The 27,565-nt window shown below is 48.2% G+C and overlaps 1 protein-coding gene across 1 annotated transcript in view; it reads left to right on the plus strand.

Moving 5' to 3' along the window:
- Positions 1 to 1,496: 1,496 nt before the first annotated feature.
- Positions 1,497 to 27,565, plus strand: part of LOC119089367 (putative G-protein coupled receptor CG31760) — a 98,028-nt gene continuing 71,959 nt past the window's right edge. Inside the window, exon 1 of the mRNA XM_037212038.1 lies at positions 1,497 to 1,697. Within this exon, the coding sequence (XP_037067933.1) occupies positions 1,497 to 1,697 (201 nt within the window). The remainder of the gene's footprint in view (positions 1,698 to 27,565) is intronic.

The raw sequence follows: 27,565 nt of genomic DNA on the forward strand, positions 1-27,565 counted from the left end.
AAAGTATAGGGACTTTCGACATCTGAGGAGGCTAAGGGCACGACCATCCGCACTGGGCCGGTTCCAGGACGCGTGGCCGCTGCTTCGCCAGGCGAGCCGGCAAATGAAAAGAGCTGAGCAAGCCAGATCAGGAAATAACCGCAGAACGACAAAATGCCCAGCACGATTTTGTCTATCTGTGTTGGTCTAGGGAGCACATGCGTTGGGAAATATGCACAGGCGGAGAGTGCCCAACCATCAAAATGCTTAGTCTGCTGCATCCCTGATTCCAAACATTCCTAACCACAGAAAGTCGACAAATTGCAAGGATGTACAAGTCGGCAAGGACAACTCCGCATTCATTGCGTCTGGCGTAAGCAAATTATCGTGATGACTTCAGTCGTGTGAGCCATGGCGTTGTTAATGCGTCTACCCAACGCCTGTGGCTGTGTCTCTCTTGCTGTTCTTTGGCGACGTTTCGAACATTTCACAACACATTCGGTATGTAATTAAAGTTTACAAGCACGCATGCTATTTTCTGTACGTAAGTAGGCTGCCATGGCTAGACCAGATCTATTACCAACGATCGCTATACTTGATCTTAGGCTGGTTCTTAGGCTCGATTTTGCACTGAACCTGAGTCAAGTCATGACTGTGCGCAGACTTGCCCAAAAAGGTGATATTCCACCTCTCACAAGCAGAAAATTCCGAATTTGAATTCCGTCTTTGATCCCCAGTTTAGTTAACTCGGGTGAGAATCACGCGTCACATTTGACGGCACGTGGCGTCACTTGCTTTTTGATGCGTGTACGACGCGCTTAAAAAAAATGTTTGTTTGAGTAAACGCCCATAACACAGCGCCGAACCGCGCTACACTTCCCCCCACGAAATAGTGCGTACGTTTCTTGCATACATTCGCGCCACGTCCATCCAATGCGAGCTTAACTTGTATTTTAAGTTGGTAAACGCAACTCAATCAGCTTGTGAGTTTCCACATAGCCCAAATACTGCATGATCACACAGTGACTTTGCGGAGCTGTTGTGCAATGCACTACGTGTTTGCGACCATGAAAATTCACGGATTTCATGTAAACAGGAAAGCAAGCAAAGTGGACTCGGATTTGGCCTCGCCTGCATGACTGCGTTCGTTCGCTCCATTCAGTCATTCATTCACTACGTCTGAGCTAGCTGTGGATGCCACCAGCCCTCTTCACAAGATTTTTCGTTACTGACGCTCCCATCAAACATCAATCAGTTTGTGACCGCTGATAATTGCATAGCGTCGGCCAGCAATCTGCTGCACGCGCACTCAAATTACGTGTAAACAAACACCGACGCGCTCCGTGATAGCAGCTAAAAGCCCCGGCCCCTGTTTCCGCGCTCGACCACTGCATTATGCAACGGCATCCTCGTAACCTCATCTCAGTCTCAAGTAATTGGTTTGCGAGCAAAGTGCTGCGTCCAGCCCGTGGTGTGTAGTTATCCGTGTCATAGATCAGCCAGCGCCCACCCCGACGATGGCGCCCCTGAGACGAGCTCCGAGGAGGCACTGCTTCTCGCAGAACGGTCGTCGAGCTCTGTACGTGCTTCGCAGGGGCACGAGTGGAATCGACATTGACCTGCGGCGCGTCGACATCGACCAGTGCCCGCAGAGGCGGAACAGCACCGACGTCAATATCTTCGCCGGTTCCGACAAATGCAAGGAGAGAACGACAAAGGTGGGTGCCATCGGCATGATGTACCGCAGGCCTGACGCTGGGACGCCGACTTCCTCTCCGCGATGCGTGAGCTGGGGTGAAAGAATGGATTCGTGGTAGTTGTGCAGCGACCGCGCCGGAATCCTTGACCAGTAACGAGGCTCCGGCACACGCTGCTGCAGGGAGCGTTAGTGTGATTTTAGACGTCGTATTTGAAGTTTCTACCTTTCCTCGGTGATCTATTTGGGCGCGTCACAAAACATTACACATTATTTGGTTGCATCTGATTATCGATATATCACCATCTGCTTAGATTTCATGATTCGCCACACCTCGTCAAAATATCGACAATGCGTCGAGCATAAAGCATCTAAATCGGCACTAAAATACTGTATCAAATACTATCCAGATGAGTTGGCGTGGAAAGGTCGGCACCTCAAAATGAACATATACCGGTCATGAGGCGGGCGGGTTTCCGGGAGAGGAGCTCGCCGCCGCAGCGCGCCCCCGCATCAGACGTCGCCCCCCGAGCCATTGACTGATCAGTTCCGGTATTGTCGACGGGAACGACACAGCGCGGTCCCGGTCGCCGCCGGCGGGAGGGTGGGACGAGCTTGGATGAGTGCCAGGCGGGGCGGGCACGCCGCTGGCAACCTATCAAAGGCTTCATTCAATTTACTGCGAGACATCAATAGGTAGCCAACGTAGCTTCAATGGCTTGTGTAATGATGAGGACAACATTGCTCGTATATTGTTGTGCTGCGGGAGAGGGATTGGCAGCCTCAAACAGGCCATTAACCGAGACGAGGCTTCATTTAGCGGGCGTTGGAGGCATGTTGGACACTGATAGCTCGTTGAGGGGGGGGGGGGGGGGGGAAGCTGTGATATGCTGCGACTCGTCGTCATATGATATGCCATGGCTTGTCGCCATACGATACGCCGAGAGTTGCTGCCATGGCGATTACGAGCTTAAAGACATGCTTTTGGACGAGAACAGTTAAATGCACCGGAAGATCAGTCCCGAACCGTGCGTGCTCCACCAAAAAATGTTTTGGACGAGAACAGGTGTGTGCGCCAAAGGATCAGTCCCGGGCCGTGCGTGCCTCACCGTGCTCCGCGCTCATCCCGGCTGGTGCCCCACCGTGCTCCGCGCTCATCCCGGCTGGTGCCCCACCGTGCTCCGCGCTCGTCCCGGCTGATGCCCCACCGTGCTCCGCGCTCATCCCGGCTGGTGCCCCACCGTGCTCCGCGCTCATCCCGGCTGGTGCCCGCCGTGCTCTGCGCTCGTCCCGGCTGATCCTAGCCAACAACCTAACCATTGACGGAACACTGTTCGAACACAGTCTGTCTTGTATCCCATTACAATGGCGAGATATCGCAGTGACAAGTGCCATTTGGCACTCATTATTAATTTCGCCACTGCTCGATAAAAAGGAGAAGGAAATCGGAAAGGTCTAATCACAAATTCATAATGGACGATGATACATCATTTGAATTTTAGTCGCGCGCTGGTGCCAGTTCTCACCAGCATCGGGAGGAAGTTTTACGAGAGACAAAGATGTATTCTGGATTGAAGGACACTAATCAATGACTATACACGTTGGAGTGTACGCACCATTCAGTTCTGTACTAAACTGGTTTTGCGCGCCAATATTCCATAGCATCTCGCTATGCAACTATATTGCACAATTGCAGGCATGCGGGGTTTTCGCATATTGAATGATATACGTCTTTCGGCAGAAAATAAAAATTCGGACACTACAAAAATGGAGAGCACTCGAGGTCGTACCTAGATGTGCGTGTTTAAAGGGTGGTGCGTACCTTTCCGTCTTGCTCTACCCTGTACTGGGACTTATATCCTAATTCACAATCACATTTTAGTCGTGCCGTGTCGTCTGGCAGTGTCCTGGCATATGGTGAGGAGTGGTGCTAGTGATGTGTTTGGATGTATAGATCGGGGATGACCATATAACACGGGTGACAAAAAGTGCATTGTTCCTCTCGAAATGACAAGGGAACCATCGCCAGGGGTTTGACCAAACGCATGATTACCCGGCACATCTTGTATCTCTTGCCATAGCGGCATAGGCTCATTACTGCTCAACGCGTCGAGCCACCTTGTAGCCAAATGCCATTACGTGGGGGCAATGGCTTAAGCCTGCTCGTGGGCGTAATTGGCAATTGGTTTAGAGTCGCCGGGACCATATTTCGGGACCAAGTGAGGTCGTAAAGTGAAATGGACCTCGACGCCACCAATGCTTCAAAACGAATTACCGTTTTCCCCGGCATGCTCGTAAAAACTTACAAGCGTCACAATAACGAAGAGACGCTGGCGCCGACACGACGTCCTTCGACGTCCTTCGGCGCTCATTCAAGGAAACGGACCGGTGGCCGGCTCTTGGCACCGAGCACCGAGCCCAACCCAACGGTGTGCACGGACCGTGTCCAACGCTCCTCCCAATCCATCAGTCCTCCAGACACTTTCCGGGACGGTGGACTGGACTGTGTCCAACGCTCCTCCCCAATCCATCAGTCGCTCCAGACACTCTCCGGACGGTGCACTGGACTGTGTGCAACGCTCCTCCCAATCCATCAGTCGTTCCAGACACTCTCCGGACGGTGCACTGGACCGTGTCCAACGCCTCCCAATCCATCAGTCGCTCCAGACACTCTCCGGTTGGCCAAGACATGCTTGCTCAGAGCTGCCTGTGCCCCCAAGTCGGTCAGGTCAGGTCGAATTACATCCAGTCAGTGTGTCTCGGCGCAGCCCTGTCCGGTCTCGGAGCCGGTCCACACCTGGCCCTCGCCCAGCCCCTATTCTGGGCGTCTCTAATGCACCTCGTGGTTTAATTCCCAGCCTGATCCCTCGATGGGCCCTATCCTGATCCCCCCCCCCCCCTCCTGCCTTGACTGCAGCCCCGTCTGCCACCAGTCGCAGCAGAGAGGAGCCTCCGCTGGGGCTCAGGGCGGGAACCGCCGCCAGGCCTCCTCCGGGCTGTCAGCCGTAATCTTCGACCCTCGTCGGCCGCCTCGCAATTAGCTGGCGGGCGGCGGCCAGGGCGGGAAGACGGCCGGCCGCCTGCGGCTCTCCCCCGGCGACCATCACTCAGCCGCGCTCGGCCGGCCCCCATTGATTATGCAGATAGCCGGGAGAGTTGCCATCGCTGCCTGTCCGAACGCGGCCGACCCCCCTCCGGTAATCCCCGTTGGCGCCTGCCGGCAATAAGCCCGGCCAGGGCGGCCCGGTCGGCCGCCTCCCCCCGCCGACCGGCCGACTGGACAATATCGCCGGAGTGCCGGCCGCGCGCCGCCGCCCCACGTGCGCCACCCGCCGCTCCAGCGAGACGAGGTGGTCCCAACGGCCTGTTGTCGGGGACCGCCGGTGGGCACGAGTGCAAGCTGGGGTGTACCGGCCCGGGCCGCCGGCGGGCGTCGGTTCCGTCCGGGCTGGGCTGCAGGTGTTGCGGGATGGTCCGCAGGTTTGTATGTTCTTGGTCAGCTGTAAGGGTAGTAGTATCTACGTGGCTGAGAAGACGTTGAGTTCATGAAGACCTGTGGATAGCTTACTTGAAGATGGGATAATGGCCGGCAGTTTTATTGGCGAATGGGAAGATATGACCATTCATGTCCGACTTGCCAGGCAAATTTTGTTCCGCAAAATTCCTAGATAATAGGAGATCAGCTAATTAATGAACGCCATCATAACGTTTTAACAATTTTGAAAATATTAAATATTGTATTACGTGATGCACGTCCTGGACGTCTACATTACGTAACAATGTTAATTTGAAGAACGCTGCACAATCGGCACCATGCTCATTTATGAACGAAGAGCAGTAACAATAATTCAAAAGCAGTGCGCTCACATACCCCAACCGAGTAAAACACGAACGGGCACAACTAATGCAGAATAATTATGTCTACACAGGTGTCTGGCCTCGGGGCAAATGCACGGTCACCGTGTGATGGCCTCCTGAGCCGCACTTATCCCACGGACTTGACAGAGGGCCGGCAGCTGAGCCTTATTTTCATCGCCGGCTTCAAGTTTCTTATTTGGACTGACTTAAGTTTCTTATTTGGACTGACTCATCAATTTCGACCTTGTGACACGCCAATCAGTGCTAAGAAGCTCAACCGCAAAGCTGGTGTTTGATTCTAAATTGGGTCATCGAAATGACATTTGAAATGTTCGTCCAGCAGTACACTCAATGTTCCCAGGTCTCCCTTTGAGAGATGGGTCTCTGAGAATGGTTGAGACCCGGCAGCCCATGCTTGCCCACATATGACTACGCCCAGTGCATCACGAAGATGCAGGCGATTCTCAATGCGTCTCTCCTTGGGATCACTGGTGAAGGCTCAAAGCTATCTGCGCTCGTCTGTTTTTACATGGGTCAGTTGTTCATGGCTCGCTTGTTCTCTTTTTCGGCTTATTTGTGAAAACTTCGGCAGTTGGTTATGGTCATTTTTGCAATGCGATATGAATTCTGACTGCAATTTCCCAAATCGTGAGTAATTCGTACAAATTGTCAATGTCAAGGCATGACGAACTTTCTCTCATGCAACCAAAGGCCTCACTCACATCGGAACCGCCGACTTCTTTGTTGACTGTAGAGACATAACGTTCTTTTTTCTTCCATTATGAGCGGGCGGTATCTGGTAATGAAAAAGATCGGTGAATATAGCTTTGAGAATGCCTGGAAGTATTCAAGTTACCAATGGCTTTTCATTGGGAACCCAGATACAACTGTTGTAAGACATGGCGAGACCCATTTGAAATATAAAAGGACATCCCCTCTAGTGGAAAACCTTCGTGCTGACCGTGAAGAAATGATGGATCACACCGTCATGAATTTAGCCTTGAAAACACATACCAGCATTTACGTTTTCACTTCACAACTGTGTCACGTAGGCTATAGAGTTATGTAAGCATATCAAGAAAGTGTTTTGTATCGACGCAGAGAATGCCGTTTCACACACGAAAAGTTAAAAGTTGCACGCTCATCACAAAAAGGGGCGGCCCGCCCTCAACGCACGCCCACGAGTGAACACGCAGCTCCTTCGGTATCCCGTGGGATCTATCTCGCGAAACGACAGGTCGACCTAATGGAATCAATATAGGCGTCGTAGTGCAATATATATATATATATATATATATATATATATATATCTAACAGATAAAAAAGCGTCGTGACGCTCCTAGAAAAGAACTGGAGTTTGCGCCCACATGGAGAACTATGCCAAGCCCACGTGGGGCATGGAAGGTGAGTTTAAGAAAGGCAGCGCTTGGCTCCTAAGGAATGCTACACATTTAAGAGAAGAAGGTAAGCTCTCCTCCATTACCCGGCTAACGTGCCCGAACCTGGCTCAGCCGCTGTCTACAGCAGCCACGTCTACGCTGGGTGTGAATCTAACGATATCTGAGACATACCACGGCTGTATTTCCCACGGGAGTGGCTCCCAACCGCCAGACATACCCAGGAACGACGAAAATAATTTTGAAATTGTAAAACATGACACTCTGGTTCAGATCAAACGACGCAGACTCAAAGAGCTAGATCGAAGAGCCTCCGAACACGGTATCCAGTCAGGGCATACCCTGGACTCTTTGAAAAAGACGTGAACACCATGATGACCCCAGTCGGAAAGACGGGACATGTTTGTTCTGATAGACAAGACCTGAACAGGTGCAAAAGCCAAACAGCATCAGGAAGATTTGAGGAAAGGTAATCAAAAAGCATAAAAAGGGCCAATTGGAGAAAAACAAGTGCTCAGGGGACGTTTGAAGAACAAACAGCGGAGTATTGTCCGTGGACTGCTACAGGACACCCAAACTACCGACGGTTCGGGAGACTCTTGGAGCGAAGTTTTGTCCGTGGACTGCCACAGCATACCTAAACGACCGGCAGTTCGGGAGACTCTTGGAGCGGAGTATTGTCCGTGGACTGTCACAGCATACCTAAACGACCGGCAGTTCGGGAGACTCTTGGAGCGAAGTTTTGTCCGTGGACTGCCACAGCATACCTAAACGACCGGCAGTTCGGGAGACTCTTAGAGCGGAGTTTTGTCCGTGGACTTCCACAGCATACCTAAACGACCGGCAGTTCGGGAGACTCTTGGAGCGGAGTATTGTCCGTGGACTGTCACAGCACACCCAAACGACTGACAGTTCGGGAGGCTCTTGGAGTCTCCTGCAGTGATTACCAAGCGGGGACATAATTGGCAGACATCTGGTTTTCGCAAAACATCTTAACCGAACTCCTGGCATTTGTACCCGCGCACCTCACTGATTCTGACGACTTTGTCTTGCGTGACAGACAACCTTCATGTTAAGCTTCCCCAGGCAGCATTTTCCCTTTTTGCGCGAGCGGTTTTTTATGGAAGCATCTCGGGCAACTTAACGTTTCTACATACGAAAAAAAGCTGTCTCTTGCGACTGGTGAATGACGTCCTCAGCAGTTTGGCCGGCCTTCCAGCCACCTCTGTCATAGGGCGAGTCCGCGGGGGATTCTTCCGAGCTCTTAGGTCTCTGAGGCTCATCTGCGCACGTCTGCCATGGTAAACGATATGGTAGCTAGCCTTGTTAACAGGATCGTCGGGGGTATGAAGAGCCTGATTCACGCAGCGCGGACGAGTGTGCCTACCTTGCCAAGCTGGTAAGGTCATGAAGAGGCTGATTCACGTAGCGTGGACGAGTGTGCCTGCCCTGCCAAGCTGGTAAGGTCATGAAGAGCTTGATTCACGTGGCGTGGACGAGTGTGCCTACCCTGCCAAGCTGGTAAGGTCATGATGAGCCTGATCATTCGTCATGAGGTCATGGTGTCGTGAGGTCATTCGTGTCACACCTGCTGTTGCGGCTTTCGTGACAATGCATGACGAGAAAAGTTATTGACAGTCACCTGCACTTTGTGCCAGGCACAAGGACATTCTCAGTTCTGCATGGGCAAGGGTAAGAGTCCAATTCACTACGGGCTTAATAGGCATCTCGGAGACGCTGGCTCCCGAAGACTCCACACGTCGCACGGTGGATTCGTTCTCAAACAGCAGTTCGACGTTCTTAGTGTAAAATTAAACACCGACGTCCTTCTCTAGCTTCTAAGCATGTCGTATGGATTTCGCGCAGGCCAAACGGATGGGTCAATCTAGATGACAAGTTTAAGATCAGTATCGGTTTTTGCTTTTTTAGTTACGGGACCATTTTGATATTCGTGGGACAACCTTGGCTCGGGTCTGACTCGGTGACGCTGCATTGCCCACATGTATTGTGTGTTTGTGTTTGGTAATATTGAGCTCAATGTCCCCAAAACGCTAAAGCGTGTTGATTGTGTAGAGTTAAAAGTTTTTTTTTTCATATCAAGTTTTGCAAAAATAGGATTGTTTGTTCGGAGTTCCGCAACAACGCAAAACTAGGATTGCTTGTGCAGATTAATGGTTATTGTTTGCAGCGTAACTTTTGGTAGCTCGCGACTAGATACCATTGTGGTAGCTCTCACGTTTTTGACTCGCTACGTTCGCACGTGGGACTATGTGAGTCGTTTCTGTTTGTGTTAATGTGTACGAGAGAAAGAAGATGCGATGTCATCTAGGGATCGACGGAGGAGATTACCGGGTCATGGCTTCCACCCCTAAGCAATGAGAAAACGTTGATATCTTTATGCTTAATATTCGGGCGTTTGTCAGACACTGGGTACGATAATTTTAATTTGCCGCCCCCCCACTCCTGTATGGTCCATGCTTGGTCCCCTGATGTTTCGCACATTCTCGTGAACAAATACAATGCGAACAAATATTGATGGTTTCGTAGGAGCTTCTAATCGAGGGTAGTTTTATTCACTGTATAAAACTTACTTCCAGCCCTTTTTCCATAAAATAAAACACTCATCTGACCAGGAAATGTCGATGCATTAGTCAACGCACCTTTATCATATTTAGTACGGCTCTGCTTAGGCTGCCATTGCATATATTTATAATTCCCGTTTGCTGTTGCCGCGGTGAGTTGCTGGTTGCCAACCAGATGTGATCTCCACTCCACCCCTACAGGCACACCACACACACACACGCATGCGTGAGCCCAGCAAGCGCGCTCAACACTGCATCTAGGGAAAACGGTTTTTCCTTCCATATGGTGATTTTACGCTTCTGAGCAGTCTGTTTGGTGTTTGCAAGAGTTGGTAATTTGCATTGCTGGCGATTTTCACCAGCCTTTCCCGGACCGGGAGCCGGTTCCTGCAGTCAGACTACTCAGGCTGGGGTGCTGCACCATCCAAGAGCCAAATTTATGGGCGATTGCTGCGCACTGCGACTTGCGCTTGCCGTCCGTAGAAAAGCGCACAACGTGCCCCCTCGTCGCACTGTTTGGGATATGCACAATGACTCCCCGTCTCCCAATTCAGTTGTTTTACGTTGGCATCTCGAGTAGCTCGCTCGTTTTTCAAAACAAATGAAACAAGCATACATTTGCATGCATTTTGAAGTCAGACAGGGCAGGGAGCAGAAAAACATTGTAAACAATGTCTGGATTCCCAGCGGCTGCGGAGCTATGGCAGTCTCCTGCTGGGAGAAGAAGTGACGCGTGTTAGATACATCTGGTGGGCCAGGGCGAACTGCTAACGTCTGGTGGGCCAGGGCGAACTGCCGACGTCTGGTGGGCCAAGGCGAACTGCTGACGTCTGGTGGGCCAAGGCGAACTGCTAACGTCTGGTGGGCCAAGGCGAACTCCCAACCGCATGCAGTCATCACAACTCACAAAATACGCCTCCATTCCGCTCAGTGGCTTCGTTCCCAAATGGCCTGCAAGTTGATGTCCTGTTATAAACGTCCACTGGCTCAACCTTACCATGGATTTTCTGGGCTTAATTAGGACTGAAAAGAAACGTTTCATAGGCACCCACGCAGTGGGAGGATCAAACATCCTACAGTTTCAGCAAGGTATACAACATGGAAATCCGAACTCCTCCGAAATTTTGTGCGTGCTTCACAACGCTGCCAGAAGGAGCTCTATCTCTTGTCTCTGATATGAACCAGCCTTTTATAATGGGTCGACATATGTTCGATAATGCACCGTGACCAGTCGCCTAATCCGTTTTGATGGCTCAGCGCCGGTTTCATCAAGACGCTGCCATGACGTACATAGAATAAATGTGCACCTTTCCAAGTAAAGATCACCCTTTCTTAACGGCCACTAAACAAATGTTATAACCAAAGAACTCTTTTTACGGAAAATAGTCTTCACTCACAGAAAGCATTCGTTTGGTTCACTTTGGTCCCGTAGCAGTAAGTACTCGCTGTGAGCCCTATTACACAGCTTGCATTACACTACGTGCATTGAAATTCTGCTTTCAAATCCTGCTGGTGGGGGCCGACCTTGAATTGACGTAAGATTCGCCCCATGCGTAGCGTCGAAGCCGTGCCTCCTCACAGGGCTGATGGAGCTTATCTCGGGCGTTGGTGCCTCGTTTAGCACTGTTACACTGCCTGCTACGCTGTAAATGTATACTTCTAGCGAAGTATAATACGTAAATTGTCATGCAGAGATGAGCGAGGAACTTTGATTAGGCATACTTAATTTGATATATGCTATGGCTGTCATAGGACCCATGAAGAGTTGCTTTTTTATTCATCATTGCGGTTTTTGAGAATGGTGAGCAAAAAGCCCGATGACAAATTCCGGCAAGTTGACATTTTAATCGTAACTCTTAGTTGTTCAAGATGGATTTGACAACTGTCGTCCCAGTCAGGATCGGACATGTCTAATCGAATTGCGTGCATTCACGGATAAACGTTGAGCCTAAAAGGTGTGACCATCCTTTTAATAGCTTTTTGTTGTTGTTGCAAATTTTGCCATACCAGCAAGCCGTTGGGTCTTAGCTTGTCATGCCAGTATCTATCGTAAGGTAAGAGGTGATGTATAGGATATCGATAACCAAATCCTGGCAGGTATTTCCGACAACGCGACATCATCCCGACTTAAACTAATTGTGTCTCTGCACATTTGCGCTAGTTCCTCCACGCACGTGTTCGATAATCTGTGACAAGGTCATTTTGATACCTGTATGCTCCCCGCAATACGACGCCATTTTGTGAGCGCCCGTTTTCTATTGTGAGACGGCCGGACACTGCCCAGCCCTCGCCTGCGGCCAGCCCGCTCAAGATGCTGTCGCCGCCCACCGGGGCCGCCTGTCGCGACGGCACCTGTCACAGCCACCTGTCACAGCCGGCCCGTCACACCGCCGCCGGCCCGGCGCAAACATGTTGACGCCCTGTCGGCGCGCACGGAGCGCATCCGTGGACGGCTTGTCCGTCTGAGTCGCTAGGCCGACCGTGCCGACGCTGGCTGCGAGCAGTCCGCCCGTACCGGGGGTGGCCGACGTGGTCCGCCCGCCCGGTGGGCCGGCTCGATCCGTTATTGACGGCTCTGTTGTGGCGACGTCCCCCGGGGAGCCCGGAGAAACGGCTGTGGGAGCACCGGACGGCACTGCCAGCGCCGCCACCGTGCAGGTGCTCGTCATTGTGGCAGTAGATTGAAGGCTAGCTTTATTTTTTGCGACGCATATGCAGGATGCTTCATGCCAAATGCATAGGTCTCCACAAACGTCGTGGCAGATGCTGTGGTATACCCATAATGTGTGCCCATGTGATGCTGTGTGCCCAATGCACCGGCGTGTATTGCGTTGACTGTCTAAAACCGTGTGTGGTACCCCACATGATATAGTGTTATCCATTCAGGATGCATTCTTTTGATTTTCGGTGTCCTTTAGAACTAAAAAACGAGAAATACACGCAAAAGTTCACATCAGCAGAACAATAGGACGATTGTTTGGCGTCGCCCCCGCTCCGAACCCCGCTCACACAAAAGTTCTCATCACTAAGGCAACTGTACGATTTTCTTGGCATCGTCACTGTTCCTACCCCCGCCCACAAAAAAGTTCGGATCAGCAAGGCGATATGATGATTTTCTTGGCGTCGCCACCGTCCCGACCCCCGCCCAAGCAATGTCCAACTGCGCCCATCGGAGTGATGGCCATTGGTAGACGTACGGCATGCGGCACGGATGGTACCACGTTTAGAGGCTAACTAAAGGTGGTGATGCTTCTTGGGATCGATATTTCCTGAGAGGCTGTGTGGTCCTGACAGGGCTCGCCGACGCTGGCCGGGGACCTGCTCTGAACGCGAACAGGCCCCGATCTCACCGACACTGACGGGGGACCTGCTCTGAACGCGAACAGGTCCCGATCTCACCGACGCTGGTGGGGACCTGTTCTGAACGCGAACAGGCTCCGATCTCACCGACGCTGGCGGGGGACCTGCTCTGAACGTGAACAGGCTCCGACAGAGGGGGTTTATGCTCTGCGAACGGCAGGGGATGACGCGTCCCTGCCTTTTTTCGTGAAGGTCGATTGAAGCAGGGCATGGCGTAAGGCAGCAGCATCTGATTTTGTTGCAACCGATGCATTTCTTTTGAAACCTATCGTGAAACACGCCTAGTACTTACATTGCATCAGATGCAGTACAAACTTTTCAACATTCCTTATGCATTTGTTTCGGCCTTTTGGCTGTCAGACAAATAAAAGGCCCGCGCACATCACAACCTGCGTAATTAAAAACATCTTGACCAATAATTAAATACGGCGGTTTCCATGTGCATTTATCAGACGGCATGATTTTTTTCCCAGTTCTGTTTGGCATGCGCCATGAATAGCCGCAATGCATCCGACCATCAGGGTTATGCATGGCGAAAGACCCGTCCCACTACGCTCTGAAAATTGTCTTATTTTGTTTTGGCCTGTATAACTATCCGGGACAATTTCATGTGCTGGCAGCGCCGTTTACACTCAATTCATTTTGATAGTATCTGCGAGTTCATTAAAAAATAGAAACCTAATTACTTCTTCAGTACATTGCATGCCATGATACCTTCATCAAACATGCACTGTGTAAACAATAAACGTTGCGCGACTGTAGCATCGTTAACACGCGCTCGGGTGGAGGGTCAAAGTGACTCCCCGAAATGGTTTCCGATCGGTACGGCGTAGCCGCGCCAAATTTTGCATAGCCATAGACATTTGAATAGCGGATGGCTTGGTATCAAAAATTTAGATCTACCTTGTAAGGTCGCTGAACCATGACAGGGCAAAATTATGCCATGGTTTCAGCGAAGGCAACTTCTAGAGAATCGTTAAATCTGATGCAACAACGGAGTGTTGGGCAAATCCATACGTCTGTAAGATGTTTTCTTAGGCGACACAAATATTGAATGAGCAAATTATGTTGACTTAAGGTCAGGCATGAAGGTCAGACCAAGGTCAAAACCAACCTGTTTTACTGCTCTAGGGTTTGTTGTATGGAACAGTTTCTGGTGCTCATTTCGAATTTATTGGTAGCAGGAATCGCATTATAATCTTCCATGGACTTATTCAAGGTCAGAATAGGCCATTGGCCTAAAGCGACCCACGTCAACATTATGTTTTTAGAGACATACTGCAAAGCGTAAACTTTTCGCTTATTCAAATGTAAAACTTAGGGCAGTCTTGTGTAATTTTGGTCACTTTTCCCTTCAAAAGGCCAAAAAAGGTCCCCTGACCTTAGATGAGCATATGACCTTTTGCCCAGAAACCGTTATCCAGGTTGTGGGGACTCTTAAGAGACCAATGTGAAATTTGACCTTGTTTGACATTATTTGACTCGAAGTCATAACCTAGGAACCTCAGATTTTGGTCTAAGTGAGTTCACGTACAGGTCAACACACCCTGTAAATTTGGTGTATCTAGCTTTCTTAGCTCCCGAGATATCAGTGGGGTCAAATTACCCCTTCCCCCACCTGAGCGAAGGGTATTTAGTCGGTCACCCGGGCGTGTGTTAATATACATTGCGTGCTCGCTTGCACGTGTAGAAGAGAAGCATTTAATTCGAGACAAGCTGAATGCGCAATGTTTGTGGCATTCCGGGAAGTGGCGGTGCACAGCAGAAATATCTCAGAAGTCGTAATATTCTAAGTCGCATACCTCAGGCGGAGACAAGACAAAAAACGGAGGCTCGGAAGCGACGGATGGCATTGTTTGAGTGTGGTTTAGTTACGGCTCTAACTTGGATGAATTACAAGGTGGGAACTGCAGGATTTTTAAAGTAGAGCGCGAACCCTGGGAAGCTGAGATCCATTCTACTTCCAAGCGACTTACAAGGGACTTCCACGTACATGCATCTTAGATGCGGCGACGCCTCTGCTCTAGGCAGCTCGGCGCGTTACGCGCTGTTTTGGGATCCCTTGCGCCGTAAATCTGATAAACTCTTCGGACTAACGCGCTAGATCTGGATTAACTTTAAGTGGCAGTCCGAGGGGGCTTATTGCTGAAATGGAGCGGTGGTGTATTTTCATTTAAAGGGAAAAGTGAGAAGTTGGGGTGAACTTGCGGCTCGAAATATATCTGTATCTTGTCAAATTATTCTAAAACATGACTAGCATAGTTCAAGCATTATACTTCAATAAGGATTACCTTGTAAGGGAATGCTTGAGGTTGCTGGAGTGCGTCGACGTAAATAATCTAACTAGACCTATCACACTGCCACTCATTCTGAACAAGCTTTGCTAAACAACGACGGAGAAAGAAAATGTGTGATCAACACGCGCTTCACTTCTAAAGCTTCAGATTCCGGCTGTAGGCGCGTGCAGTTAAATGCACTGAGGAATCACTTCGCATCAGAGACACTGCGTGTCACCTGCAATATGATTTTACTAGACAATCATAGACAGTTTGTATCCTTTCGAGGCCTTTATCTCATCCATGCATACGTATTAGAACACTTATCCGGTAAAACGCGCAGAAGGCGCGATAAGAGAGTACCGATCTCTCTTTTTCTGTTTGCTTTTTGTGAATATCTTTGGAGTAGATGGGCAGATGCGCGCATTTTCCCACCAACCGCGACCAAAACACTGGCGTGTCATTTAGTATAAGGAAAAGGGCATCAACCAAACTAAGGTGAAACTGCAGAACGCGAAAGTCAACAATGTGGTCCAAGGAACTGACTGTTAATTCTGTCGTTCGTTTCGTGTAATGTGTTATGCCGTTTCCTATCACGTTAATGCTAGGTCACCGAGGTGAATGCGCGTTAATGTCATAATATGCAATGCTAAGACCAGTAGTCAGCTCCTGCTCGCAGCATTTTTGAAGACGCTTGCGGTTTTCTGGTCGGAAAGCGTGCTGCATGCATAATAAAGGAATCGTTACACTTAATTGAGGTATATTTTGAATCCCTTGGAAACCAATCGTGACGTCAGGAAATGGCTACTCTGGAAGAAAGAATAACAAAAGGTGTTGGTAAAATAGTTGTTTACTCCTTTCAAAACTCGTGGATGGAAACTACCCTGCACCCACAAAGTTACGTGTAGCCTCGTGGCCGTGACTGAGGACTGCACCAGACATCTGGACGTGTGACTGAGGACTGAACCAGACATCTGGACGTGTGACTGAGGACTGCACCAGACATCTGGTCGTGTGACTGAGGACTGAACCAGACATATGGACGTGTGATTGAGGACTGAACCAGACATCTGGACGTTTGATTGAGGACTGAACCAGACATCTGAACGTATGACTGAGGACTGAACCAGACATCTGGACGTGTGACTGAGGACCGAACCAGACATCTGGACGTACCGTACTCTGAGAACTGCTCAGCACAGTCATACCACGCCTTTTTGTGCGATCTTTGGCATACCACGCCTTTTTGTGCGATCTTTGACATACCACGCCTTTTTGTGCGATCTTTGACATACCACGCCTTTTTGTGGGATCTTTTACATACCACGCCTTTCTGTGCGATCTTTTACATACCACGCCTTTCTGTGCGATCTTTTACAATTTACTGGCGATGTTTTTGCATGTGGTAAGCGCATTTTTCCTGCGGTCGTGCGAAATGAAGAGAGGACAGGGAAGATAAGGACTGATTAGTAAATTTTTTCATAATACGCAAAGCAGAAGTATCTAGTCAAGTTCGAATGAATGCGTTGATCATGAGTTCCGGAGACGTGAGAATGGGATAAAGCGTGACTTAAATTGAATGCGTGACGCCATAACTGAAGGCGTTGGGATAATGCGGGTGTTCTCCACTGACCTGTACCAAGGCCAAGGTCAATCAAGGGGCTTGATTCATGTCGCTTTGCGCATTTATCGTACGTATATTAGGATCTAGGCTGTGTTTGACCAATTGTGACCTTACCATGACATTGTTACGGAAAAAGCTATAGACTGATCAGTAGTTTTGAGATCAGGAGCCATAAGTCATATTGGAACCGCATTGGTCCGACTACTGGTTCCCGCGGTATCGGAAGGAGAGATAAGTGGGTCAGGTTGGACCTGTTTCAACTGTTCTGTGACGTCGCATGCGACCAAATTAGGATCAGTCGGGTTGTTTTGAGGTGGGACGAGCCAGGACCTTCCAACGGTGACCTTAGAACGGAACGACATTTCCTATCTGATCATTGATTCCGGGGGCAATACGCAAGCGACCTGCCTAGTGAAATCTCTCCCGCTATTGACAATGACCTCTCTCCTCTCACGACATTGGCATTTTTGATGGAGTGTACGTACCGAAATGGATTTAGTTTTAAATGACAGCATTCATAGCTAGATAAGACGTTGCCACTGTCTATTCAGCGCAGGGATGAGAAAAATGGGTCTTGAAGTCAACACAATAAATAGAAGGTGATCCTGCACAGCATGTCTTGCGGCTGAGATTTAGTTCCTGTAAAACGTGGCGCGAAGTGCATTGCATGTATAAAGAATAGCCCGTCAATGGATTGCGAATTTCCTGGCCTCCAGGTGCAGACGCGGCTTTGTGGAGCCATCTGCGCGATAATGGCAATCGTCTGAAAGAAGTGGTTAAAGCTGCCATGCGATGCTTGTGTGTCTTATTTGTGCAGCATTCAAAAAGCCATTATCAAGGAATCACAAAATATCATTTGGCATTTCTCGGGCAGTCGCTGGAAAACTATACGGTAGTTTATATGAAGATGGTTTAAAGGCCAAGTGACTGCCCTACTATCTCTTACCGGTGACTGGCGTCTTGTTGGTCGAGTAAGAAACGTGTTGATCACAATACGCAAAAATGAAAAATGTTTCAAAAGCTAACTTTAAATCTCGGTCTTTTTCGCGATGTCATGTGCATAACGTTACCAACACGCGCCTTAATTTACATACCAATGCTCAGCTGTATACATACCTTCTTCAATATAGTAGGTCGAATGAGACGAAGGGAGGGGACCACAAATGTTTTGCATTCGATAAAATGGGTTGGTAGGATAACGAGGGAAGAAAGAGTCTCGAAATGAAGGTGCACCGACAATTGAGGAACGTTGTTTCATCACTGTGACCTTCGGCTCATTGCTGAAAAAAAAACAGCTTGAACTCAGAACATCAGATTACTCCGTAAGCTCAAAATATACTGACTCGTTCCTCGTATGAAAACGCACTTCTGTCTTCCAGAAAGTCCTGTCAGCCCTGTCCCGAGGTATGCTCTATGCATAGGCTTCAGTCCTTCCTCTCACCGCAATTCCTTGTTCTACCTGCGGTCGTGCCATATTCTCCTCATCCTTATACTACTAGCTAGATAAATCTACTTTACTGCTTTGCACCACCAGCCACGACTTATCTATTACAAGGCATGAGTTGATGTGATTGCGCGCAAACATGTCACGCAGTGCAAACTCCGATGTAACGGCTTTGTTGAGTGCCATACGCCGGACAGGGGTTCGCAGGTTGATGGGATGCGGAAGTCTTTCTGCAGCCATAAGCCATCAGAAAACCTTACTTTCCTTGTGGTTTGAGAGCTTCTCGACTCAGAAAGCTGCAGGCAATATCTCGTATCCATGCATCTTTCTGACGGATTATTAAAACTCGAAACAATGCGTGAAGGTATGGTTTTGTAAACCGTTCCTCAGGCACACGCCGGACAGCAATGGAAGCCTATTAAGCTCCCGCAGAGGGATATATCGAACAGATCTTCACCCCGCCCTCTGCCGATCGCGCGCTTCCCTGGAATGCATGGTGGTGCTCTTGCGCCGTCCAAGAGCATGCACAGACGCCTCCTACAATGCAGCACGCGAGACAAGAGACTGGCAAGAAGGAATGTGTTAATTTGGGGTCAGAATTTTCGTTGCTACTTGAGGACGACTGAAATCTGTCAGTTTCCAAGGAATTACCACAGTTACGCAGGCCCTGGTATTCAACACGATGAAATTCCTACGAAGCTGGTCCCAAAATAGAACGTTGCAATGTTTTACTCGGCGCTGGCGAAATACTTCACTCAAATCTTCATGATGAAATGGCGTAAAGGCTCTTGCAGTGTACTAATGAGTGCAAGCAGCCGCGCCACTCATCAATCGTTTGGTATTTGTTATGGAAAGGCCATGCATTCAATTGCTAATGATTTCCCTACTTTAATTTATGCGATTTGGCAATACCTATGTCGGTCCCGCGCCTGTTTGCATCAGGCAAACATCAGTTTTGCATAATTTTAATGCTCAAGTACTGGTTGCCACTTGTGTATCTGACTCCCCTCCCCTTCAGCTCCATTTAGTGTTAGCCGATGGCTGTGCATGGAAAGAAAGGAAGCAAAGTCATGCTTGCCACCCCACCTGACCCCACCCCCACCCCCATCGCTTCCTCCATCTCCACAAGAGTCACATTACAGTGCACTCGCTTATATTGTAGTGTACTCACGGACGTCTTTTACGCACATTAGGCACGCAGACGCCCAGGCAATACGCACGTTAGACACGCAGATGCCCAGACAATATACAGACGCAAACAGACGCATAGGCAATACGCACGTTAGACGCGCAGACGCCCAGTTAATACGCACTTTAGACACGCAGACGCTCAAGCGACACGCGTGTTAGACGCGCAGACGCTCAGGCGACACGCACGTTAGACGCGCAATGCCCAGGCAATGCGCACGTTAGATACAAAGACGCCCAGGCATTACGCACGTTAGACACGCAGACGTCCAGGCAATAATCCCAGGATGCGGACACCCAGGCTACAGACGGCGCATCTGCCGCGTTATATTCTCCTGATTGACGCATACTTTTCGACATCCATCGCCGCTGCGCACGTTGCTTCCTCGTGTGATGCCACATCTGGGCATGCTGGGTATTCTGTTAAGGAGCTAGGAGTGCAACGAGTTTGGGTTGCATCCTTGAATTCCTAGCACATTGCTTATTATATTTGTAGACGGTGAGCAGTGGTTTTTCGGTTGCAGCTTTCTGACATGCCTCGACGATTCAGATTATATAGGGGATTGTTTGGGCCTTAGGCATAACGTATGTTGTAATGCGCAAGCTGTCTTAAATCCCCGTTTGAGATCCCCCGGATGTATTACGCGTCATACTTTTCTCTTAACGTCACCTGCATGTGACATGCGTCCGACGCACGGAACATGCCGTATGAGCAGACAATTGCATGTCATGTACGTACAACATATAAATACCTTCAGTTTGTCGTGAGAGTTATTGGCCTATGTGTCGTATAGGGTAGTAAGTATCTCTAATAAGAATCCTTATAATCACTCATAGCACTGAAGGGGCTCGTAGTCGAGCAACTTTCACCTAGTGCAGCATACATGTGAAGAACCATCAAGAATACCGTTAACAATGCCGTATGCCATCATCCAATGGGTTCTCTGAGAACCCCATCGTTGGAATTCTTTCAGATTTCAGGGTCACGTTTCGGTGACTTTAAAGGCACGTATGCAAGTCGTTTTTAGAGTGAGAATGGATGCAGAACCACGAAATGGCCAGCAAATAGAACTATATTTCATGTCGTGCGGAACCTTATATCGGAAAACTTATCTTCTCCATATTTCTTACACCAACGTGACTGATTCTGGTTCATCACAACCTCCATACGTCCCATACCTCCGTCTAAAGCACGAAATCCAATCTGCAATATGCCTGGCACACAATCATCCACCCATGGCATACCTGATGGGGTGACGACATCAGCTTTGAGTATTGCTGCATCTGTGAGATCTGTGACAGTTGTTAATCCGTGAATACCTCCAGCTGTGGCGGCCGTCCGCCATCAACGTCAGTCGTGACGGTCCGTCCGCCATCAACGTCAGTCGTGACGGTCCGTGCCGCCATTATCTGACCGCGCTAGCACAAGCTGCGGTGGCCGGTGTGTTTGTGATGGCTGGTGACTGATTTCCTCCTCGTGCTAAAGGGAGTTGGTCATCTCAGTTTTCCGAATTAATGCAGACGTACGTATTTTGAAATGGAAACGTCAAACATGACATTGGTGTGGACGGAAAAGGCGGTACTCGCGGAGAAATGAACAACTCAAAATTAGTCCAAAGTTATCCTTGCGTGGAAAAGAAATACCTAAAATAGTACAACTGTACATGAGGAGATATGACGTCAAGTTTGGAAGCAAAATGTGGTAGCTAACTTTTGATGCAGTATTGACGGCTTTATGACATGTAATGCGTAAAATTCTCAAGGATAAAGACGAAACACCCGACAACACGGCCTTCGCAGGCTAATGTGGCTTTTGACTGTACCATTACAGACATTACCTGCATTAAACTTAGTGAAGATGTTCGTTGGCACCCAATGGTGACAATTAACAACTATTAACTGTTGTGTTCTCTTGGGATCCATTTCTGTCGTATGTATAAACTGAAGTTCACTGGTTTCTCGTCTTGACGTTTTTCTGTTTATGTGAAACATCTACTTATGGAATACACTGTTTTCATCAGCAATGCATGTTCGTAAAAACTCGTCATTTTTGGATTATAGGAATGGTAATGTAGAGTAAACACCTGCGGAGTTCTGTACACTTGCCGCGGGATATCACTCGAGAATACCGGATATGAAGCATCTGTTAGGAATCAAACGCGATAGCTGTTACAGAGTGCGTCAGCTACTCGACCATGCTGCTGGAATTAGAGATAGCTGGGTCTTGCCTAGAGCCTATCTATTTTGCATATGCGCACATTCTGGCCCTGAATCAAAGCCTCGATGCTTGTCTAGGGTTGTGTACTGTATTGCCAGGTTCCTAGTTCATCGTGCTACTGGCATGCCAGCTGACCGCCTGAAGCAGGTGGGTGGTGCAGGTGGTAAACACCTCAGAGCTGCTTGCGAAGTCGGCAACACATGAATCGAGTGCGATATTGTCTTGAAAAAGGAACAATGCATTGCCGCTCCCTGGTGATTGATGAATCTCTCTGCTTATCTGCATATCGATTCATTTTTTGTTGATGGATGCCCGTTTTGATTATTTACCTACTTACCTGCTTATTTGGCTGCACACTTAATGCTGTCTTAATTGGGGGTTAATGTTTTTCGTCCAGGCTAGGAATCTGAAGCCAAAGTAGCGTGTACTTGCAGTTTCACATGTGCGTGTACATGAATACTGAGTCCTAAGTTTAAAACCTCCTTTATCGAAACTTTTGACTGGAATAACTTTATGCCAAGTGTAAATCAAACAGATCAAATGAACTGACGTTGGCAACGTGTCCCCCCCCCCCCTTCCTTCCCATCATGCTTCATAAACCAGTGCGTAGCTTTACATTCGTCTGTGCCGCAGTGAGTAAGGGAAATACTTTCAGTGCTCGAAGGGAACGCTTTCTTACATGTGTATAGTAAACAAGCGGCATCCACATGCACCATGGCTAGTTACCCACACCGGGTATGTGGATTGCTGTGGGATCTGTGCCGCTCTAACACATTGTCCTGGGATATTATCACAAGCAGAGTACAAATTTTGTGCTCGGCAACGCAAAGAAGCCTGCCTCTAACCACTGCACATTCCTGCTCACGATGCTGGCTTCTTAATGGGCCTTTGCGACCATGCCCGGAAGGAAGTCGTCCGTCTCACAGGTGCTGTTGGAAGTGGGAGCGTGAGGCGTGCCACTCAGCATGCTCTTAGCCGCCGCTAGGGGAGCCAACACTTCACTCTGGCCAGGGCTGAGTACTTGGAGCGTTTGGCGTCGCTGTCAGCAGCTTCTGCTAAAATGGCTGTGTTCACCCAAGCTGCAGTTCTGAAGGACATGTATCGATGATATATCATTGCTAGAGAATGCTTGCGTTGGCGAGGGGGTACGCCTGATATAAACCGGTAACTCTCAAGCAACGTTAGCATATGCATATGTCGGGGTGTGTTGACACGACATTGAAGCCCGCATTTTATCCATTGCAGTTAAGCGGACCTATTAAGCTACTTATATGTGCACACACACACACACACACACACACACACACACACACACACACCACACACACACACACACACCACACACACACACACACACACACACACACACACACACACACACACACCACACACACACACACACACACACACACACACACACACACACACACACACACACACACACACACACACACACACACACACACACACACACACACACACACACACACACACACACACACACACACACACACACACCACACACACACACACACACACACACACACACACACACACACCACACACACACCACACACACACACACACACACATATATATATATATATATATATATATATATATATATATATATATATATATATATATATATATATATATGAGCATATGGCAACAGTTAACCTCTGCCTTGTGTACTTTTAAGCCAAATTCATTCAACAGTGTTAATTTCTCTCAAAAGTTTATGTTGAATGACTTGGGGGCATACATGTCATTATCAGTGTTTTGGGTTCATAAATTAAGACAGGTCTGCAGGATCTGCATAACATCCGAGTGCTGCTATTTTATCAATTTTGTTATGTGTGTCCACTTTTGTTTTTAAAGTTCTCAGTTTATGACACCAGTACAAAACCACCAGTCAATCCCGAGCCCTCTCCTTTCCGAAATTTGATGTCGTGTCAGTTTGCCCTGTCCCATCCCCATCTAGCGTCAGATACATTAGGAATGACCCCTTAGCTCCTGGCCCTGAACTAGTGATTGCTGTTTTACTGACAATATAAATCGCAGACATCAGTCTGGCAAAGACTATTGTTTTCCTATCGTGATATGATAATGCCAAGAATTGTCTTCAAAACCTGCGATTGTGCACCACAAAACCATTTCTGAACAGCTAAAGCATGCGATGGTTGATCAGAACCACAGTGGTAAGAACAGTGGCCTGTGACATGTCGGAAGGTGGGTAGATGAGTCGAGAGGATATGCATATTATGCCATCTTTTCCTTGCATACCCTTATGCATATGTGTTCTTCAACTGAATAAGGCGCTGGCAAAATTGGCCCTCCTTGAACAAAATTGAGGGGCAGATGTTTCATCTGTTTATGCTGGTCAGGAGCCATAAATATCTTAAAAACTGAGCTGGGAGTTTAAAAAAACACATGCAACTCGATAGCCTTTCTAACATTACGTTCACACAAGTTTCGAGAGAGAGGAAAAAAGAAGTGTGGAGTTTTACCATTTTTTCGGAATTTCACCAGCCTCTAATAAAATCACCACGCGTTGTCACCAACTTATTTGTATGTTACTTACTTATTTTTGATCTGGTTCTGTACTTGGTAAAAAAACATCGTCCAATATGCCCAAAGGCACTTATAAACTCAAACCAACCCGCTGGCGGATACTTCCATCCTCTAGTTTGCAGACCACAACAAACCCGTCAAGAAGTCAGTCTGAAAACCGAGGCAAACATGCTAAGCAGATATTTCAGGCGGACAAAATCCTGCCCAAAACATGACAGTAGACTGTCTGATTTGGGGTAGATTTCGTTGACTCTGGTTGCCCCCAAAATATTTACAACCAAGTTCGGTCATTTTCTGTGATCTTACCATCTTTGGGCATTATAGAACGTATTTTGATGCCCTCGATAGTCCATTTCAATTACTTGTGCCTCAATATTTTGATAAGTTCCCCAATTTTGAAGCCGTGTTTCACCAATGCTCCAACAAGCTCTCGTTAAAATCTGTCATGGTTTACGGGCCGTCCGGGCCCGTGCAACATTTACGGGCACAACATTGATTGCGAGTCAATCAACTGTTACTGTATCTGGAAATCGCGCTCACGAACGGCAGATATGAATGCATCGACAGCTATATTTTTATTTGCCTTGATGACGGCATCAAGATGTTTGGCACTGAGAGAATCCTGCCTGAAATAAGATAGTAAGCCTTCCCATTTGGGTAAGATTTTGCCAATATTACTTCTCCCAAACAAAACAAAAAACTCTGATCAGCTAATTATCATGATCACTCTTCATCACTTAAAAAACGTACTTACCTGAAGACTGACGCGACTCAGATTTAACTGGCAATCCTCACCAACGACTGCAGGAAAGCCCTTTCTTAGCACCTCGGCATTATGGCCCTGGGCACCATCACTTCAATCTGCTGAAAATCAAACAATTTTCAGGAGCGCAACAGGCGAGGGGCTGGGTGGACCGGACCTTCTCCTTAGACCCAAAATATCTCAGTATCACAGTAGGTGGCCCTCGAGTTAGAGATGAAGACCTGCCTGATACCTTTATCATCAAGCTCCATGCCCCTCTCTGAAGCAAATGCCGGCTGCACCGCTGCCCACTCCCACGGGACTCAGTACAGCAGCCGAGGCGCCTGGTTGGTCTCCTGTCCACTCATTTGACACAGCTTTGTCGTCAGCAGCAATGACGTCATACCACTAGCCAATCACGGCGCGAATTTGTACCCAACTATTATCTTAAGAAGCTACTAAATTGAATCGTCGAGTTTTATTTCCGTGTTAATAATACTGAGCCCAAAGAGGTATTTCTTTCACCGTACTTAATATTTCAACCTTGACTTCAATCCAGCGAGCTCAGTTCAATTCCCATTGTAAAAGTGAACAACTCTCGCAAAGGAAATGTTCACATTTGCATTGGGATTTGAACTGAAATAGCCATGTTAAAGAGTATTCGGTGCAGTTCACAGCCTTGCCCTCCTCAAGACGTAAGACCCTCTATTTTCTGAGCTACATGCCCGTGAAGATGCGCAGACTATTTCGTAAAGACCATTCAGGTATGCATGACGCCATTGAAACGTTGTTCAAGTCCTGTCACCTCATAAGCCATGCGGCGTTCAAGGCCAAGAATAACATAGTTGTCGAGTCGTTCACACCTGGCTTCGTGAGCACGATTTCCAGATATAGCGTACGTCAGCTGGCCTTCAGTCAATGTTGTACAGGTTGTGCCAGACTCAAACCCGAGTTACGTGCTGTGCTAAATAATACAACGAATTGGCCATGGCTGCTGGTTTTACAGGAACAACAATTGTAGCCGAGTAACTTAAGAATAGTGCCATGTCCAAGCATTATTGTAGCTTTAGAGCAGTACCATAACCAGATAAATGTGCAATAACACCATCTCAAGGCGCCAAAACACGACTACATGGTAATATTTGGTTCAACAAACACATTCAGCACCACCATGGAGCCATGGCTACCTCTCGGGAGATTAGAGTACTACAAGTAAGTGCTAGGGTGACATTTTCATGTAGCTAGTTTGGTAGCACCTTCGTTTGGTAGCTAGAACGTTATGCAAACGTTCCATGGCGCAACCAAACAATGACATATTGGGGAGCATCTTTACTAAATATAGAAACATTATTGCCTAGAGCAGTCTTTTCATTTAAAAGTGTACCAACAGTTATGGGTGAGCTTCCTTCATCAGATTTGATGTTTGTTTCAATATCTCCTATAAATGCGGAGCATTTACTCTGAAGGGAATGTTCCATATTTGAAAACATTAAAGCCAGTATGAGATGTGATCAAATAAACCACTTATAACTATTGTTATATCTCTAAGTGGAAAAGACTGCTCGTGACTACACAATTTACTGTTGAGTAAACAGACTGCTTAAAAGTGTCATTGTTTGATTACATTATCGTAACTTGCACAACATTGATTGCGAGCCAATCAACTGTCACTGTACCTGGAAACCGCACTCACGAACGGCAGATATGAATGCATCGACAGCTATATTTTTCTTAACCTTGATCGCTGCGTGACTTATAGAATAGCCGGATTAAAATGAAGTTATTATGGGGTCATGGATGCCTAGGTGCCCTTCAAATAGTCTCCCAGAAATAGCCTCAACACCTTCGCGGGTGTATAGCTAAAAAACTAGAGCGGTTTAGATATTCAGAACTGCAGGGCCGTGAACTGCGTGGAATGATGTTCAAGACGGCTATCCCAGTTCAAAGCTCCATACAAATGAGGAACACTCTCTTTAAAAGGCGCTGAGCGAGCCGCTCTGCCGCGCACTATGATCCAGTTGGTACGGTATACTGCACCGCGATACGTTAAGGGCTGCGGCGCAGCCTCCGTATCCGGGCGTCTGCCATAGTGACGATCACAAATGGGCTCGGGCATACCGCGATCGCTTTTCCACAGCGTGTGTGTTGTCTTGCAAACGCAAGAATTCTGGAGATTACCAGTGAGTGTTGTTAACGATGGCACTGCAGGGCCCCTCAAGGTCATCTTGAAAGCAAAGAAGAGTAACACCTTTGCTGTCATCAGCGCCCCAGCTCAGAGGTTCGAGACGCGATGTCCATACACCGCGCTTGATGTTGAAATAGCATGATGCAGGGAGGCAGTGCACCGTGCAGATCTGTCAGTGATTGCCGGTGGCATGTATGCTGATGACCTTATCGAAGTCAACAAGGAGCTGCGGCTATGGCATTGTGGCCAATTACCTGAGACATGCTCTGAGGATTAACGGCTACAGCATTGTGACCACTTGCCTAAGACGTGTTCTGAGGATTAACGGCTATAGCATTGTGACCACTTACCTAAGACATGTTCTGAGGATTAACAGCTATGGCATTGTGGCCACTTACCTAAGACGTGTTCTGAGGATTAACGGCTATAACATTGTGACCAC

The sequence above is a fragment of the Pollicipes pollicipes genome, unplaced genomic scaffold (genome assembly GCF_011947565.3).
Source record: "Pollicipes pollicipes isolate AB1234 unplaced genomic scaffold, Ppol_2.1 Scaffold_3087;HRSCAF=3621_pilon_pilon_pilon, whole genome shotgun sequence".
Classification (NCBI taxonomy): Eukaryota; Metazoa; Arthropoda; class Thecostraca; order Pollicipedomorpha; family Pollicipedidae; genus Pollicipes; species Pollicipes pollicipes.